The sequence below is a fragment of the Gymnoscopelus microlampas genome (assembly GCF_963454915.1).
Source record: "Gymnoscopelus microlampas genome assembly, chromosome: 1".
Classification (NCBI taxonomy): Eukaryota; Metazoa; Chordata; class Actinopteri; order Myctophiformes; family Myctophidae; genus Gymnoscopelus; species Gymnoscopelus microlampas.
The window spans coordinates 10,114,885-10,134,877 of record NC_139962.1 but is presented as its reverse complement, the minus strand read 5'-3'; the positions used below and the strand labels follow the sequence as shown (position 1 = coordinate 10,134,877).

The following is a 19,993-nucleotide window of genomic DNA, read 5'->3' as shown; positions in this document are numbered from 1 at the left end:
CTGTCTCTCTCTGTCTCTCTTTCTCTCTCTCCCCCACCTTCTTCCTCTCTCTCTCTCTCTCTCTCTCTCTCTCTCTCTCTCTCTCTCTCTCTCTCTCTCTGTCTCTCTCTCTCTCACTCCCCCACACCCTCTATCTCTCTCTCTCTCTCTCTCTCTCTCTCTCTCTCTCTCTCCCCCACACCCTTCCTCTCTCTCCCTCTCTCCCTCTCTCTCTCTCTCTCTCTCTCTCTCTCTCTCTCTCTCTCTCTCTCTCCCCCACACCCTCTCCCTCTCTCCTCTCTCTCTCTCTGCACAGCAGACATCAGTTGTTTAAAAGGACCTGCTGCCATTGATTTCTTTTTAGCACTATACTAACGTATGGTATGGGTCACTTGCCAGGTTATTATTATATACACTGACTGGGGTATAGGCTACAGTATGCATGTCCAAACACTGCATGGTATAGCCTGTACGTCATAAAGAAGTTTATTTTTCCATGGTAATTAAAATTCCTGAGCTTGTATTTTTAATGTTAAGTATGTAAGAAATGCCTGGATCGTCTGACCCAAGCATCATGATCCATTAATCAATGACTCATTGCCACTGAAATAAATAAACGTAGCCTGTTATCAATATTATTGTTGTCCATCATTTCTTACTTGAACCCTATAGCGTCCCTATTCTGGGGCAAAAACTATAGGCGAAAATAGCCGATCTACAAGTTCACAATGCGTCGCATTGCCATAGCCTGGCACGGCCAGACTAATCCAATAGTCTATATCACTGCGTAGATATTAGTCTGGAATCTCTGTGTGGAACCTGCATTTCCAAGGGGCGAATTCAAAAAATGCCAAAACCCGCCCCATATTTGCATACTGGGCCCTGATTGGTCCCTCACTACTTCGGAGGGAGTGAAATCCAATCACAACTGAGCGGTGCCAGACCAAATCTGCCGAGAGCACATTTTTTTTGTTTGCAATGGCAGATTCGTCTGGTTTCCAGGCTAGCATTGCGACGCATTGTGAGCTTATAGATCGGCTATTTTTCGGCAAGGGGATTTGGGGTAGAGGGGGGAAAAGGAGGGGAGTTAGTATAGACTCCTGTGGGACAACAAACTATACAGGGTTTAAGTGTTTAATGCTTTATTGTTGTCCAACTCAAACCTTGCAATCTGTTTTGCCCATCGTCCAGCTTGTGCACTCTGACTGTGGATGCCAAACATATAAATATCTCTCACCATGGGACCAATATGACTATATATATATATATATATATATATATATATATATATATATATATATATATATATATATATATATATATATATATATACTGATATATATATATATCACATAGGTCCCCGATGAACAAAAACATATTCAACCCATGATGATAGTTAAGCGACGTCACTATTTTTAGATGTTCTGTCCAAAACAGTACATGGGGGGGCTCCAGTGTAAAAGGGCTTCTTCTGTTATTGTGTTCCTGTACAAAGTCAGGAAACTGACTGAAGCTACTAGACCAGAGGCCTCTGAGATCTGAGTCCTGCTTTAAGCCATTAAGACCGGGAACGCATCTGTGTCATTTTAAGATTTCTTTGGCAATAAAAAAAATAGCAGATATACAAGCTCATAGCGTGGCACTGAGTGCAGCGCTATGAGCTTGTAGATCTGCTATTTTCTTTTTGAAAAATCGTGACAATTTGTGCCAATCTTTGAATGTATGTTTTTTTTAAAGGGGACATTTTTAACGCAAATCTTTGCTTCTGGGGGGTCCCTGGAACAAAACATTTTGAGTTGGGGGTCCGCAGCCTAATACGTATTTTTCTAAATCGTAACAGTATGTTGCTATATCAGTGGTGCTTCAACGTTTCCATGTCCCTTTGTTCCAGGGACCCCCCAAAGATTTGAGTTACAAATGTTCGCTTTAAAAATACTGTATATATTCAAAGATTTGCACAAATTGTCCAAGATTTTTTAAAAGAAAAATGCAGATCTACAAGCTCATAGCTCACAGCTTGTAGATCTGCTATTTTTAATAGCCAAAGAAATCAAAAAAATTAGACAGATGCTTTCCCGGCCTTAATGGATTAAGGAAACACATGCACTGCATTCTGGGAACTCTTCCAAGCCAAAGAAAGAATGAATACAAAAACACTTGGGGATACAGGAGATGTTTTTACTGTCCAACCCCAAGTCAATTTCTGATTTTTATTCATACGTACAGTGATTGATACTAAGTAAGGCTAAACCAGCAAGGACTTTGAAATAATAATGATTACAACTGTATTTATATACAAATTATATAATAATATTAATTATGTATTATTTATTTATTCATATATGTATTTATATTCACTGATAAATTGCAATGAAAACAACATTGAACAATTAAAGATTTTTCTTTAATATTCATATAAGCTTAAATGATCTGATTCAAGCCAATATGATCTATATATTTTTTGAGTGTGTAAATCAACATAAATGATCATTCAAAGTGAGAGTAAAGCATTTTGAAACATTTTGTCAATGTGATTTCCTTTTTCTCTGAATGCATCATATATATAAATTAATTGGCAGCACTATTCCATTTCCTATAAATGTTTAGCAGAACATGGCATAAAAATATAGGTATAGCCTATGATTTCGTTTGTTAAATTGATTATTATTAACTTATTTAGACTATATACTTACTTTATCAGATTGTTGATGTTATTAATTAAATCAACTAGAATATCCGTATTTTATGGTACACAATTAAATATGCTTGCAGGTGGCTGCCTCACATTGGAAAATAATTTTGGTATTGCAATTTATGGCAAGAGAAAATGATCTTATCTTAGAGTGGATTTTCAATATCTGAACATCAAAGGTGGGAAACTGACATTCACATTTGTATCTGGACTATAGGCCTACATATTAATAAAGCTGTTCATAAAAAATACGACCAGCTAAATCTCTGTCTTGCACAATTTAACATTTTTATTTCCCATAAAACAAATGTAAGCCTTATTTATTAATCCCACGGTTGTATGATTTAAATCAACAGTTTTAGTTGTCTGTGGTTATTCAAATTGTGACAAATACATGGGGTCACGATGCAAAGGTCATCTATCATTGAAATACATTTTTTTAAATGCAGGTTTTATGAAATGTGGTCTTTCTTGGGGGAGGAGATTCTAGAAGAAGGTGATGTGGTTCTGAAGTGGGCCGGCTGAGCAGCAGCTGAGGCGGATCTGGCCTTTGATTGCGTGTGTGTGTGTGTGTGTGTGTGTGTGTGTGTGTGTGTGTGTGTGTGTGTGTGTGTGTGTGTGTGTGTGTGTGTGTGTGTGTGTGTGTGTGTGTGTGTGTGTGTGTGTGTGTGTGTGTGTGTGTGTGTGTGTGTGCGTGCGTGCGTGTGTAAAACCATGCATGTGTGTGTGTGTGTGTGTGTGTGTGTGTCCGCGTGCGTCTCTGGACATAATTGATGACCTAATTGGGTAGCAGGGGGAGGGGGGAGGAGGAAGGAGGAGGAGGAGGGAATCACAGTAAAAAAGTTCCATGTCCTGCTCGTTTCTCCTCAGTGCATTTCATAATAACATAGATGTGAGACAGAGAGGTTGACGCACCACTTCTTCTTCTTCTTCCTCCACACACACTCACACACACACACCACTCTTTTTCACCCACTAGCACAGAGCACACACACACACAACACACACATAATATATCCACCCTCTTTTTTCCTCCTCACCTTTATTTAGTTTATACTTTATCATTCTTTCCCCAAAACTTTTATGAATGATTCTCTCTGGCAACAACGGCTTTATCTCGTCGTCCTTATTGCTGGAGTCTGTGGAGTCTAGTGCTGCGGCCGCTGACATAATACGAACTACTGCTCATACCACGACCACCAGTACTCACCTCTCTGGACCCACCGCCCTGCTCAGGTCCAAGAGACACCACGACTTCCTCTGCTCCTACAGCAACATCAAGAGACCTGCTGGGAATTATCCACCGACCAGGAGAAATAGTACTAATAATAATACTACTGGTATTATTATTAACCACCATCCCTGTTTCAGCTCGTCCTCCGCAGCCCTGGCAGAACAGAACAGCAACATGAGCCTCAAGCCCGAGACCGAGCCGAACAACAACAACCAGGTCTCCATTGAAGAGGAGGTAATTAAGGTCATTTAGCTTTTATTTCGCTTCTTAAAAAAAAAAAAAAAGTTGTCATTTTGTGTCTTTCTTTTAAAAGCGAGACACTGACCCACCGTCGTATGTGCATGGTCTCTGAACACACGCACACACACACACACACACACACACACACACACACACACACACACACATTGTTTGAAGTTTGAACAGGATACAAAGTAACCAGATTTCATGTTAAACCAACACGGTTTGAACAGATATAAAGTAACTGGTTCTAAATTTATCCTGTTCAAACTTCAAAGGCACACAAACCGATGTCAGTGTTTTTCATTCACGACCATAAATCATATAGACTTATATTTCATGCTTTTAATAAATAGTTTGTTCCGCGAAAGTGGCCGTAATTCTTCTGTAATGAAGCTTATTGGCGTTTTGTTGTTCGTCATTGACTTCAGAGGGTTTATTATAAGATTATATATATATTATAAGATTAAGCCGCACACATATCGGCTTTTTTTTCCTTGTCAGTTGTCAATTAACACGCTTGTTTGTTTTAATTTGTGTTTGTGAGATAATATCAACCTTTAGCCACTATAAATCTATATTTGGGCCTAAAAAAGGTTAGTTTTTTTACACGGGCTGTTGAGGATTAACAATTAACGCAGCTGTTCGTTGTTAGGCCGTTCCTTCTGGGGAGGAAAGCTCTCTAAACATTATACCTAACCACACAACAAGACTAACCTTTTTTAAATGTTTTTTTTTGTCGAAATTAATTAACTATATTGTTTTTATGTCAAACATTGTCTTTGTCATTAACTAAACCATGGCATGGCTGTATGTGTCGAAAGTTCTGTTAAATAGTCATAAAATGGCTGTCCCTAAAATCTATCATTTCTATCATTTGCTATATAAAGTTCCTAGTCCCAAAAATATAATATATTTTTTTAAATAAAGGCCTTATTTTTTTCTTCATGGGGTCTAGGTCAGCTAGATTTTGTCTTAAAAATGATATGCCATTTATTTCAGTATGAATAATGATCCTGAATGCCTTATCAGGCATTCCACCTTTTTGGAGATGACAGACATTATTTATTATCTGTTGACAAATATCCATAATGACTGAATTACAGGACCATACCAGTCTACATTTGGGGTGCAGTATGTTAGTCCGACAGCGCATTCCTCCGACAGCGCAGCGCTCCGACGTTTCCAATACTAAACCCGAACCAAACCCTCACCCTAACCCTAACCGCACGCGGATGCCACATAGTCGGAGAAAAGGTCTGTCGGATTAACGCATGCCTCCCCTACATTTGTGCCCTTCCTGACATTTATATACATTTGCAGAACTCTGCCTAAATTTTAATACATCATTTTCACAGCCATTCATGTTGAAAAGGCATGGGGGAAAAAACACACTAGCAAAGCTATGTATGGCTAATTCACCCCTTTTTGAAGTAATTATGCTATTTTATCTAAAATTACAGTTGGGCCTATTCTTCTAATGAGCCAGGCTAATTTATTAGACAGAAAAATATATTTCCTTTAAAAGTGCTGTATTTCAATCCCTTATTTTTATCTTTGCCAAAGAAGTGTTTTAGCGATAGTGAGTTTTAGGTTTTTTTCAAGTGCCATCTGTGACATTTATTGAATATGGACAACACGCAAACAAACCATCTAAAAAATGAAGCAATTTGTGGGGGGGGGGGGGTGGACAATGACGTAATGGCCAAGGTTCTATGGTCCTTAAGAGCGGTCTGTCTGTCCTTTTTCTGCGAGACAATTACTATACACACCACAAGCGAGATAAATCTGTGACAATGTAGCGTTATTTGGTAAAATTATTATCACAAATGATTTTAGTTTGCTAACATGGACTTTTTTTTTAAGAGCTGTCGTCTAAATTTAATTTCCCTACTTATTTTTCCTACCTTTTTTACTGTTGTGGCACTTGCAGAAACGCCCTTGGGCCATTCCTTTTTCTTCTATGTAACAATTAGTACCACACACACACAATGGCAAGAGAAGTCAGCGGAGCGATTATAGCAACTCCATTGAGTTTGTGTCAAGCCGTCTAGTCGTGTACATGCTGACTTTTAACCCATTTAGACCGGGAATGCATCTGTGTCATTTTTAGATTTCTTTGGCTATTCAAAAATGGCAGATATACAAGCTCATAGCTGTATGAGCTTGTAGATGTACTATTTTTTTTAAATCGTGAAGATTTGTGCAAATCTTTGAATATATATTTTTAAGGCAAACATTTGTAACTCAAATCTTTGCTTCTGGGGGATTCTAGCTTTTGGAAAAAGCTTATGTTGCTATAATATCGTGGTTCTCAAACTTGTTCATGTCAAGAAACCCCCAAAATGATATGTATTTGTCCACAGACCCCCCCCCCCCCCCCCCCCCATCTCAAAATGTGTTGTTCCAGGGAACAGATCGGAGTTAAAATGTTCGCTTTAAATAGAATAAAAATATATTTATACATGATTTGCACAAATTTTCCAAGATTAAAAAAAAAGGCAGATGTACAAGCTCATAGTGCGGCACTCTGTGCTGCGCTATGAGCTTGTATATCTACCATTTTTTTTGAATAGCCCAAAGTGTAAAATATGGATGGTGGTTACAGATGCATTCCCGGTTTGACTGCGTTGACCCATTAATACCTGGAACGCATCTGTGTAACTTTAGATTTCTTTGGCTATTCAAAAATAGCAGATATACAAGCTCATAGTGCGGCACGGAGTGCCGCACTATGACCATTGTATATCTGCTATTTTTGAAAAATCTTGAAACATTTTTTTTTTTTTTTTTCAAAAAACTGTTAGGATTTAGAAAACCATTTTTAAGAATAGCCTCAGGTCTTACTGGATTAAAGGACAAGAGGCTGGCTGCTGTGCAGCACCTGAAACATGCCGGGAGGAACAGCCAGCCCTGCCGGCGGGGTCGAGGCTGTGGGTCAAAGGAAGGAAATGGTGTCACGCTGTGCCCTGTTGTGTCCCGGCGCTGTTCCTCTGGCAGCCTATTGTGTTGTGGGGCCTGGCCTCCCCGCCGAGTGGGAACTAATGCCTCGTTTGTTTGTTTTACGTTTCCATCGTACCACGGTGTCGGATGCAGGCAGCGCCCGTAAAATGGCGAGATCTACAAGCTCGGGTTGTGAAGGTCTAGCTATTTTTCAGGGCTTAATAAATTAGCACTTTTTTGTTTTATTTCCACAGCACACAACCATCAGACTCTTGATAGGACAACTTAACACTCACTCACTGCTTGTGCTTGTATTTAATGCATGTCTAAAAAATTTGCTTTTATTTCCTCCCCCCATATTAGCATTTTATTTTATGATTATACCTTGTAAATTAATTCATATTCAATGTTCTTGATTGAGTCCTACAGGAAAGCTGACACCTTTTGGAGGGCCTTGTTACAGTAAATCAAAATTGTTCTTGTAATGGATAATACCAATCTTTATGTGTTATGTTGAGGGAAAAAACAGAAGAACTTTACTCATTTATACTCTTGTAATCAAAACTCCTGAATGAAAGGTATTACGAGATGTGGCTTTAGATGGTCCATTTCATGATAAGATTTGGGTTTTGTACTTTGGAATGTTGTCTCAAAGTTGTCTTTTATATATTTTTATTGCAGGTACGCACGCTGTTTGTCAGCGGCCTACCAGTAGACATCAAACCACGAGAACTCTATCTCCTCTTCAGACCATTCAAGGTAAGTGGTAGCAGGCTCCACTATTATAAATGACGCGTTTTCACGAGACGATACCGTAAATCATCGCTGACTTGGTTCCACGTGAAGTATACAAAGTGGTCTACATAATGGTGGTTTGTTTGTATACACAAGTGAAATCCTGTCAACTTTATCAATCTGCAACTCCCGAGAGTGTGCAAATGTAACCAAATGGACCCTTTTAAAGGGTCCATTTGGTTACATTTGCACACTCTCGGGAGTTAAACCAACACTCAGGGTTTGACTGTGTATGGTAATGAGGCCATGCCATTGTTCGTCCATAGCTGAGTGTTTGGGACTGGACTCATCTAATTCCATAAACACTCCCTCCTAACTGAACCAAATTGGAAGTGGTATCATCCTGCATGGATGAGCTTGTGGAATGTGTAAATGAGTAGCCCTTGCGATTGGCCAACAGTACCTCCCTGTGACCTAGCTTGCCTCTCAGGGAAAAAAGCGGTTCATCATGCCTTCCATTTGCTTTCACACGTTTATTATGGAGCTGCTGCTGCACTCGAATGCCTTGTTGTCCAAAGTAATGCCCCAAATCTATACCCCGATGCCGAGAAAAACAAGCTTTATTGACACCGTCATGTGATGGGAGCATAAATTAAGCGTTAGTTCTCAAACCATGTGTAAAGAGCCATTCACACTCTTAAAACGATACAATGGTGAACGATATAGCTATAGGGCTCAGTGTGAATGGCACTTAAAACGTTGAATCTGGTGTTCAGTTAAGTGTGACTTTTTTTAAATCCGTCTTTCAATTAATCTGGTGTCAAGTTAAAAGTCGTGGTGGTTCGCCTCTGTTAGAACTGTCAGAGAAGGCTTAGCAGTTTTCACCAGAAGGCTCTCGTTCGTCGTTTGTCCATACTTGGCAAAGCCACATTAAAGCGTTTTGTTGTGACTGTTTAAAAGAGTCTACCTCCATGTTGAAGTCTCGGAAGCAGAGTCTGGTTTGGATTGTGTTTCTGAAAGACACAGCCGGTGAAAGTTGTTTAATTTTCCATGGTTGTAAATCAGGATTAGGAGCGATCCCATCTATCATTGAAGTCTGTTGACTTGAGGCACAACTCCCCTTCTCTTTCCCAGCAAGCTGCTCGCGTTGTAACCAGTCTTTATTCTGTCTACACTTTGGTGTAAAGCAATGGCTTTATTTGGAAATGATGCATATGATTCATTGTAAACTAAATGTACACTCACACAGCGGTCTTATAAATGTTCTGTGGCATGTTTTTTAAGCAAATCAGTGAAAGCTACATTCATACACATACTAGTAGTTGTAAATTATTCTCCTCCTTTACCATACATGGTTAAGCATAAAGTCTGCTGCTCGTGCGTATATGACGAGCTAGCAGAGCGGCTCAACGTGCGCACACCATGCAGGTGCACGGCTAGCTTCATGTGACTCCATGTTGGATAATTGGCTATCTTTCCTCTCCACAGGGTTATGAAGGGTCACTGATTAAGTTAACATCAAAACAGGTGAGGCTTTACTCTTGTCAGTGCTGGGAATGACTTTAATACTATATTCAGTCCATAAATTATGCATTTAATGGAGTTAATCTAATCTTTATTATGGCTGGGCTGCGAGTTATCTGCAAGTTATTTGATTTTGTTGGTCCCTCCCCCCCTCCCCAAATAAAACTGTAAAAAATATCGTGATGCATCTGCTTGTGGATGGTGGTATTTTCAGAAGATGGAAATACAAGCTCATCATGATGCATTGTGAGCTTGTAGATTAGCTGTCTTCATTAGTTTTGAATTTCCTGAAACATTTTAAAGAAAATTGATTGTGGTCACAAAACTATTTGGTTGTCAAAATATCTATCGAGGTATTGCGTAAAGAAATGTCCTGTTTGCTCGCCCAGCCCTATAAGGAGTGTAAGCTGTTAACTTGAAGAGGGGTGCTGTCATGTCAGTGATGTGTAACCTCTTCTCTTCTTCCAGCCTGTTGGGTTTGTAACCTTTGACAGTCGATCCGGAGCCGAAGCAGCGAAAAATGCGTTAAATGTAAGCACCCATCCATCCACAACACTCTGTCAACTGTTTGATTGATTGAATACTTTATTTAGAAAAGACATGGAAACAGTACATGGAAGTACGATTCACAATACAAGGTCCTCTAAACTGGATCGCTCATAAAAGCACAATGGCTTATTTAAAATGAGATCCCCACGCACTCAAATTATGATGGCATTTAAGAAAACGGACAGATATACACTACTATGCAGAACGTCATACAATCATTTTACAGGTTACTGGTATGAAAAACAAGAAATATGTACAATTGCTGTTTTACTGTTCTTTTTTTAAAATGTTTTGTGTGTTGTAACATAGTTTGTTTTTGACATTTCTTCTTGTCCTTTTCTCAAAACTGAAAGAAACGCTGCAAAATGATTAGTGTTATTACATTTTTTAGATAACATGTTAACTCAGGATTTTGCAGTGACTATGGGAAATAAACGAAAAATATATATCACTGCATAAACCAATCCCTTACAATTTCTCAAAGCCAACCCATTTTGTCTTTTACAATTCAAGGGCAGGGCCTTTTTGGACACAGACCAGAGTCCTGTAGGCTTACGGTAGTTTAACTTTGACCTTTGACCTTGGTTCACGTCCCATCCTGAAGTCTGGTATAGCCTTCCTCATTTGCATACCACTGCTTTAACTGTAACACATGTTAACGTAATAGCCACGTTGGTAGAATTTACACCCGTCTTCTGTAGTAACCCCGTTTTTTAATTCTGTTCACCAAGTAGCCCACATTGGCAGTTATCTAACACTTCTCTCTCTGTCATAGTATCTAGCGCATCACCTCTTAGATACACCAGCAGTCTCACACCACACAAACACACAAAACACACACCAAAGTACTAGGCTACTCACCTGCATGTGGGCACAATGCTTAGGGCACAGAACACACAAAGCAGGGCCAAACCACCAGAAAAGTAAATGACACCAAAGTATTGTATGCACAGCAAAATTCTGAGCGTTCATTTAAAGTAGGGTAAGTGATATTCTTTGGTTAAATTCAAGTGTTTTGTTAAAAGGTTAAAGCTCTATATTCTGGTAGTACTCATTGCTATAGAGTGTTTGTTCAGTAACAGGAGTCGCCCGTCTCTTCAGCTCTTTAATAAACAGAAAATACATTTTCAGGTAGGGGTGGGTTGCCAATCATCAGCCAATCAGGAAATTGTACCCATTTATCAGCTTCAATTGTATAGTGTTCCAATTTTGTCTTGTCACTTCTTTGTGTCATCACTTCCAATTTCACTTGTTCAATATGTAGCCTGTGCGAGTTCTCTCTCCTGATTGAATTAGACCCCTTAACGGACAACGTCACAATGATAAGAACCAGTAATGCGCGCAGGCCGGCACCAAATGAAACCCATTCTGTCATGTCTCGCTAGGGCGCGCCTCACTAGCCAACTGAACACACAAGAGGAAGTTGAATGAACTGAAACGAGCGCACCCCGAAACAATATGTTGGGAATTGATTGCATGAAACAATCGCCTGTGCGTCCAGTCTCAATGTTGGTAAGCAAATAATTGGTCTATGCCGACCTGAAAAATGCATTTTCTCCTTACTAAAGAGCTGGACCTGTTAACTAAACAAACATTATATATCTAGCAATGAGTACTGTCAGAATTTGGAGCTATTTAACACTTGTCTTAACAGAAATATCACTTACCGTACCCTACCCTTAACTCTTGACAGTGGAAAAAAATGGCCCCTCACTCACAGGTCCATTTTTTCTTTTCACTCAAGAGTTAAAGGAGCGCTCTGGATGTTGCTGTGGCGTGAGCCCTGCTCCTCATCTCCTTTTCCTTCCTGACCGGGTGGATCATAGGGTGGATGCTTTGTACCTCCCAGTGGTGTGGAACCGCTTATCTGTTCTGGTCATGAAGCCAAAAGAGATACAAGCATGTTCAAACGCTCCTACAACGTATCCTTCAGTCCCTCTCTCTTTCCCCCTCTCTAATTTACGATCATGACTGGCCTAAACATAATTTGTTTGAAGGGCATACGGTTTGACAGAACTCACCCATAACTCGAGGGAGTGTGAAGGATGCATTGTGAGTGTTTAAACGTGGCTAAAGGAACAAGGCCATGTTAGACCTGAGTTTTTTTTTTTTTTTTTTAGATGTCACGCCCCCTGTAAACTCAGTCCACCTCCCTTTAAAAAATACTCTGTACCTCCACCCCCCCTCCGTCTCTTCCCCCCCCTCGCAGGGCGTCCGTTTTGATCCCGAAAGCCCTCAGACCCTGCGCTTAGAGTTTGCTAAAGCCAACACGAAGATGGCAAAGAGTAAGCTGATGGCTACACCGAACCCCACAAATATCCACCCTGCTCTAGGAGCTCACTTCATTGCACGGGACCCATGTAAGTTGTACGGCTGCACGGCTCCTAGTCTCTTCATCCACTCTTTCACCCAGGCAGCGCCGTTCTCCTTTCGTGGTTAAAAGGGAACTTTTGTTTTTTTTTATGCGATCTTAGTCATTCTGTTCTGAGGAAAATGGACACTTTCCAAAGCACCCTGCTCGTCAAGATACTGTAGATCTCACACCTGTAAAACCAGCCTACTGTACCACTCAGTGCCTACTATTGTTTGTTAAAGCTGAGTCCGGTTAGAGTTTGGCGAGAGCCAGACAGTATAGTTGGCCAAATGGATAATATAGTGAGAGCGGAGATAAATGTCCAGAAACCAGACAGCAGCCTACTGTACGTTTTTAAAAAAAATAACACGGTTGAGGTTTTCCTGCGCCACGCAAGGGAGCGCTCGAGATTCAGGGCGCTTTTGGAAAGTGTTGTCACATTCTCACAATGGAATGACCGGATTGGCACGGTTCCTCTTTAACACTCAAACTTGTGGGTAAATGAAAAGTGGGCGCGAAAAAAAACTAACTTCACTCTCCACGTGCATGCATCATCTCTGACTGCGGTTTGTTCCCCAGCAGACCAGTTTCACAGAGGCTAGCGAGCCGCTGTGCCTCAGCTCTTTGCTTTTGCACCTGCTTGTCCCAATAGGCTTCAGTCAGGAGGCGGCAGATGTCTGTTTTTAGGGCTATGTTTTGGGTGCAATTTCAAATTCCTCTACCTTGGCCAAATCTGCAATTGCAGGTGCAGTAATGATGTAAACTTTTCAGAGGAGGTTTGTTGTATCGTTATAAAACTGCAAAATTGTTTGTTTTGGTTTGTAAGCCTACAGTATATTATAATACGTATGTACCGAAGACGGGGAAAGCCCCATTATATACACTGAAGGATTACTTTAGTTAAGTCTTAACTGTGTGACATCCGTTTTTATATTTTTGTTGGCACCTCCGGTAGCGCCGTCGTCTGTTAGAACTGCGATTCCCAGGAATCGGTTCAAAACAGAAATGGAAGTAGCGCTCAAATGACTGCTGCAGTGTCCTAGCTACGAGGATATTTTGGAAAGCAACAGTAGCATTGTGAGAAACTATAATTATTAACTTTACATTGAATAAATACATTTCCGGTGCCTGTGTCATTTTGACACAAGTGGGGGGGTCTTCTCTAAGTGGTGTTTAGAGAAGAACACATTTACGTAGACTGGTTGTTATATAAAAAATAACATTTTCTTTACAGTCATTTGTGCCAGTAAGACCACCAGTTAATAATCTGACCAGGACTCTATAAGCTGTGAATTGTTGAAATGGGGAGGATTGAATACTTAATTGGTGAGAAATATAGCCGGCACGTGGTACAGACAGACATTAAGGCTGGAAGTCACAAAAGTCCTGGGGACTTGTGTTTTTTTTTTTTTTTATGCTACAGTATGTTGATTAATTGAATACATAGGACCACAATGGAAACGACACAATGATACATGTCATCAACGATACAAAACACTAATTGATGATCTCATCCTTCCTCTTCCACGTGATGACCCTCAGATGACCTGACGGGGGCAGCACTGATCCCAGCGTCCCCAGACGCCTGGACCCCTTACCCTCTGTACACCACGGAGCTCACCCCTGGCCTGCCCCACGCCGCCTTCAGCTACCCGGCCGCCGCAGCCGCCGCCGCAGCCCTCCACGCCCAGGTGAGGGACCAACCGGTGTGTCTCTTCTTTTCCCTTTCTTTTCTATTTCCTTTTTAACCACCTAAACGCACCCGAGTTGTACTTGGTGCACTCTCTTCTTTTCGATCTGCAACTAAAATCTTTTTGCCGAAAATGGCTGATCTACAAGCCCTGTGAACGTGTTGTGAACTTGCAGATCTGCTATTTTGGGGCCTATGTCCCCCCCTCCATCAAAATATCGTTTCTGTGGTTAAACCCTAGTGTCTGTTTTTAGGCCTTGTTCAGACTAGCAGCCCAAATCTGATTTCCTATCTGGATTGGAGTCGGGTTGGTTTTATGCAGTCTGAACAAGGCATGTGGTTCAAATCTGTTTCCATTAGTTTCTTTTTGGCTGTTGAGACTTGGATCAGACCAATCTGGATTGGTACAAATTCTGTGAATATTTGGCCGATCTACAAGCTCACAGCGTCGTGAGCCGGTCCGACCTAGTGTATATATATTCTAGGTCGGACATTGCCACCCAATTAGACCCTCGACCACACTCTGCACACAAACACCCCCTACCTACCTAAGTCCACTGCTTCCCGTGTGTGTGCACTTGAGAGCAGGTGAATCTAATGCACAACATTATGCTTGGTTCTGTGGTTGTGTCGCACGCCGAAAATGGCAGTTCCATAAGCTCACAACATGTCACAGCGTGATGTTTTGTGAGGTTATAGATAGGGTCTATTTTATGTGCCTGACACTGCCGACGTGCGACCAAATATAACTGGGCTCTAATGGAGGCCCTCCACTTGTCAATATGCAGCTTGTACATGAGGGTGAATGAGAAAATGGACGCTGTCCACCAAGGTGTTTTTTTTTTTTTTATGAGAGCGGTGGCCGTTTTTTTTTCCAAATGGAATGCCTGCTTATTTACACCATGCTGGAAACACCAGCAGAGTGACAAGGTGCTAAGTGTCTATTCTGTGCACGTCAGCCATTTTTATCTGGTTGCTGAGAGTTGAAAAATGTTCAACTTTGGGCGTATTGATGGACGTTTTTTTTTGTTTTCAGCTGGGAAAACATGGCCTAAGGGCACGGTCACACCGCACTTTCATTCTCCCTTTGAGGGCGGATTCTTCCAATGCACTTCAATGGGATTGGCGCGGTTTGCTGCCATTTGCGGATTTCTGCAAAAAAAAAGCGCCCTTGAAATGCATTGGCAGAATCCGCCCTCATAGGTAGAATCAAAGTGCGGTGTGACCGTGCCCTAAGGCATGTGTCTTTACTGGATACAAAAATAGGAGTTATGTGTTCCAAAAGATAAGTTTGAAACTTGGCTCGACTTGAAGAAGCAATAGCATCCTATCCACACCCTTTGTTATGAAATGAAGGGAGGAAAAAAAAACGATTTGACACAATGTTCTAGAAATAAAAATGTTCTAGAAATGTAACAACAGACATTCTTTTCAACCCCCAAAGTAGAATGTGTCCCTTTTCTTTTTAATTGAATGAGCACATAGAATCCTCAGCAGATGGAAAGGAAGTGGCAGGAAGTGCTTCCATTGTCAGGCTAATTGTTGTCTAGATGTAGTAATGCTAGCCAAAGCTCTCTGCAAACCCCTTTTTTCAATAAACAATAGCAATGGAAAATATTTCTCCCTGTTGGGTCAGTGGAAGTTCATTGCTGAGCTAACTTCCTCCTGCAACATATGAAACACAGCGACGGGGTGGGAGTGCCGCACTGCAGAGCAGGCGGCTATTATGTAGCCTATTTTTCCCGCGGACGGAGGGTGAAGGAATGTAAGGTATTTATTCGCTGGGAGAGTTGTGATGGCCATCTCTAGAGGTGCCAACTTACTGTCCACGACACGTCCCCCCTCTACTGGAATATAAGCTCTGTGTAGCCGTACAAAGGGCGGGGAAGGTCCGCTAATTGCAATCTGATGATGGATCCCTAAAATACCGCAAGTTTTCTTCCCACTGATACCGTCTGTTATGGATGCATGCGAAGGCTCTTGTGTCCCGCGTTGTCAGACTGTATATCGCCGCTGTCAGCCAGTAACCTTGTATCTCCATATTTCCTTTTCCTTTTCTCTGTAAATTCTTATTGGCTTATTTTATACTTCGTATGACAGTGTTGGCCAAAAGTATGACAGCGTTTGCTAAAAGTAGTGAATTCAGATGATCTGCAAGCTCACGTGTTGTGATGCGTTGAGCTTGTAGATCTGCTATTTTTGAAACCTTTAGAAAATTGTTGCCTATTAAAAGGCCCAAAATACGGATTCCATGCAGATTGAAAGTGGTTGAATCGGCCCCTGGGTTTAATGAAGAACAAGAGCTTGTGACCAAATAACTGCATTGTATTCATTGAAACATAGGTTTTTTTTTTTTTCTTCTGAAAAGTAACTGTTTTGGACATACAAGGTTTCCACCCAACAGACTTATCATACTAATATTTCTCTAACCTTTGAATCTCTACATTAGTCATTTGTCCTTGCAATTACTTTGACCTCTTTGCTTTTTTTTTTTTTGTGCTCAAGAATGTGTGGGGAAATGGCCCCCAGGTGGTAATGCAAGGTACCTCATGGTTTAGTCATGTTGTGGATGTATATAGTGGGATATGGGGACTGTCATTTTGTCACTCTGTCACCCTGTGCAAATGTTTAACACAGAGAGGTCGTTAAGACCACTCACCATTTCCATGCCTGTTAATTACTCTGGGACTAATTGTCCTCACGGAGGAACTGTGACCTACATTCTCATGGCTTAAAAAGGGACAATTTCTGCAGAGGCATTCCTGCATCTCTTTAACCTCTGAAGCCCTGTGTACTTGATCGTATGACCAGTAGCGAAAATGAACAATCTACAAGCTCACGATGTATCACAACGTTTAAGCTTGTAGATCTGCTATGTCTATATATTTTTAAATCCACCTAGAATGACATGCTCAAAGTAGCTAATCAGGATTAAAGGGGTATACTATATTCTGATGGTAATCGATAGTAAACAAACACTGTTGGTAAACAAACCCTAAAGACGCCCCCCCCCCCCCCCCACCATCTTTCCAGCACTTTCAGAAACTACATTTTAATGTCAGGATATCAACCTTTATCCAATCAGGAGAGAACTCCTACAGGATAAACAAGTGAAATGGGAATTAATGAAACAAAAAGAAATTAGCAGATTTGGAACTGGATCACCCGACCTGAATCAAAATAATTAAGGGATCAAAGTGTTCCCTACATTTCTTTGAGCAGTATATTTTCTGTATAAAGAGCTGGCGAGACGCCTGTTAACAGTGATGATTACTATCATAATATAGAGCTTTAACTTTTCACGAACACACTTTTTTAATGTGGTTAAACCTAAAGTCAATCACTATTATGTGATGTACTCACACCCTCTTATTACATGTTTAAATCATAGCACTGAAGATAAATGTTGTTCTGGTGTTCAGTACTGTACATCAGTGGTTCTCAACTTTTTCATGTCAAGGACCCCCAAAATGATATGCATTTGGCCGCGGACCCCCATCTCAAAATATTTTGTTCCAGGGACCCCCAGAAGCAAAGATTTGAGTTACAAATGTTCGCTATAAAAATATATATTCAAAGGTTTGCACACATTTTCAATATTTTTCAAAGTAGCCAGTAAGTATAAAAGGTTTAAAGTGGTTAAAATTATTGTGACTCTATATAACACATTTTAATGGGAACCCCCTCAAAGACCCCTGGGGTTCCCCGATCGCCACTTTGAGAACCAATAACTGATTGTTTTTGGGTCTGTTGTACACTATGTGACTTTGTCTCTGGATGTGTTTGTCTCTGTAGATGCGCTGGTACCCCACACCCTCTGAGACGTCCCAGCCTGGATGGAAATCCCGGCAGTTTTGTTAGAATGTGAGTAACCGTTTTATTTCTACCAACCTCATGTTACGCAAGCTGAAAACTCCCCGTTTATGAAGTTTATATTAATTATGTTATTCACACAGAAAATGACACACTTTGTTTTCATTGTCAGCATTGATGATGAATCAACAACACCAAATCAACAACACCGATTATTTGGCTATTCAACAATAGCAGATCTACAAGCTCATAGCACAGCACTCGGTGCCGCGCTATGACCTTGTAGATCTACAATTTTTTTTAAATCACTTTTTCTTCCAAATATTGTAATTGTTTGCAAATATTTGGTTTTGTTTTTTTTAAGCTGACATTTGTAACTCAAATCTTTGTTTCTGGGGGTCCCTGGAACTAAATATCTTACAAACGTTCGCTTTAACAAATATATATTCCAATATTTGCACACATTTTCACGATAAAAAACAGCAGATCTACAAGCTCATAGCGCGGCACTCAAAGGGTTAAAATCATCTGAAAATAATCCCCTCCCTTTTTTTTTCCCCCTCTTTCTTCCCAGGACTCCATGGAAATGACGCCTTCCTCCAGCTGAAGTGAGGTTTACCAAGTTCTTTGTTTAATTTAATCAGGTTTATTTAATGGACAATTGTGCATTACAAACATACAGTATTTATATGTCCTCTCTGGGCTATCCCGGAGAGGGAGCCAGCTGAAACTATCTTGGCTGTGTGGAGAGACTGAGCTTAGGATTCCTCTTTTGGCAACTATTTGCGGTACCGTCTTATATAGCACTTCAAAACAAAAACCTCGGGCAAAGGTAAACGATGGATGATAGATAATTGCTGGGGAAAGCCTGTCCTGTTGATGAAGTTGTCCATTCTTAAGCTAGTCCCTTCCATGGGCTATTGTTGTGGCTCTGTGCAGGCTTTAGGAGAGTCGAGTCATTGCATGTTGAAGTCGTTTTTTGGCATGAATTTAGAACGCAGAGTTCTGTGTGTACCCTAATTTACTTAGTGTTTGTGTTGCTTCTTTACCTTGGCCTAGAATGATGAAGTTTAGTTTTCCTGTAGAACCCGGTCGTTACCTCTGTGAAAGCTAGGCTGTTGTGTAAATGGCTTATCTTGCATGGACCCTTGTGAATGCATCCCTATGTTCAGACGACAGTCCCTTGCCCCTTAACCTGACCATATCAATATGTATTATTTGAGCAAAAGACGAGTGCAAGTACTTTTGTACTTTTTGCGTAATGTATATTTATGCATTATTTTTTTGTGTAACTAAATAATGAACTTGTATTAAGTTGGATGTTTAGTCTCATGTGTTTTTGGTGTTATTTTCGATCCTATAATCCTGTTGAAGTAGTTTAAAAAAGAAAAAAAAGTGCAATTGTATTTGTTTTAAAGGGGAAGGTGTGTCTGTCAATAAAATAAAAAAAGAGGAAGTGTTCTGAACGTGGCTTGTGCCATCCTGACTGCTAAAATGAGATTGCTGTAAAACGCTGATCTTTCAGAATGTGAAACTGGACTACAAACGTTTAAGGCTTGTTTTTTGTGTGGGGCCATTTATATGAAATGGGAAGCAGGATTTAGAATGATGGAGGAATTTAAGTTTGTGGTTTAGAAAAATATTTGTCTTTATATCTGCTGTGCATAAGATGTACAAATATTCCCATCTTATGAATAAAAGAAGCAAGTGAATGCATTCCTGTGTCATGTCTGTGTAACCAATGAACTGTGATTTGGACATATTTGTCATACAGGTATAATGTACATTTAATCATTTAGAGCTGCACTATGACCTCTACTACTCTGGATTTTAACCCAGTTTCCTGCGAAAGTTCTGACATTTTTACCATTGAGCTAATGGCCTGCCTGCTTGCTCAGGGGATAAATTGAATCTTGACCATCAGGTCAAAATTCATGTCCGATCCTGTGTCTAGGTGAGACACGACCTTTGACACGATCTAAAGTCTCAATAGAAGAGCAGGGAGACAAAATACAACCACCCCAATGGTATAAGTTATATTGTATTAACATGCAGATTGGACAACATTACTTTTATTAATTTATTTAAAGCAGCGCTATGTAAAAAAAAATTAAACATTTGATACTTAGTTAACCAGGACCCCCCAGTGGTCGAGGATGGCAGATCTACAAGTTTGCAACTTGTAGATCTGCTATTTTTGCTTAATGCTTACCTATTTGTGCCGATATGTAGGTGTACATT

At 40.5% G+C, this 19,993-nt stretch overlaps 1 protein-coding gene across 2 annotated transcripts; it reads left to right on the top strand.

Moving 5' to 3' along the window:
- Positions 1-3,563: 3,563 nt before the first annotated feature.
- Positions 3,564-19,468, top strand: LOC311050729 (RNA-binding protein, mRNA-processing factor 2a). 2 transcript variants are annotated; one of them, XM_084064856.1, is made up of 8 exons: positions 3,564-4,139; positions 7,770-7,847; positions 9,312-9,350; positions 9,816-9,878; positions 12,106-12,256; positions 13,792-13,940; positions 17,735-17,803; positions 18,327-19,468. In XM_084064856.1, the coding sequence occupies exons 1-7, from the start codon at positions 3,759-3,761 to the stop codon at positions 17,798-17,800; spliced, it is 927 nt and encodes a 308-aa protein (XP_083920982.1). In that variant the 5' UTR covers positions 3,564-3,758; the 3' UTR covers positions 17,801-17,803; positions 18,327-19,468. The 2 variants fall into 2 exon arrangements, with proteins under 2 accessions (XP_083920982.1, XP_083920981.1); XM_084064855.1 differs by having other exon boundaries at positions 3,564-4,148.
- Positions 19,469-19,993: the final 525 nt, after the last annotated feature.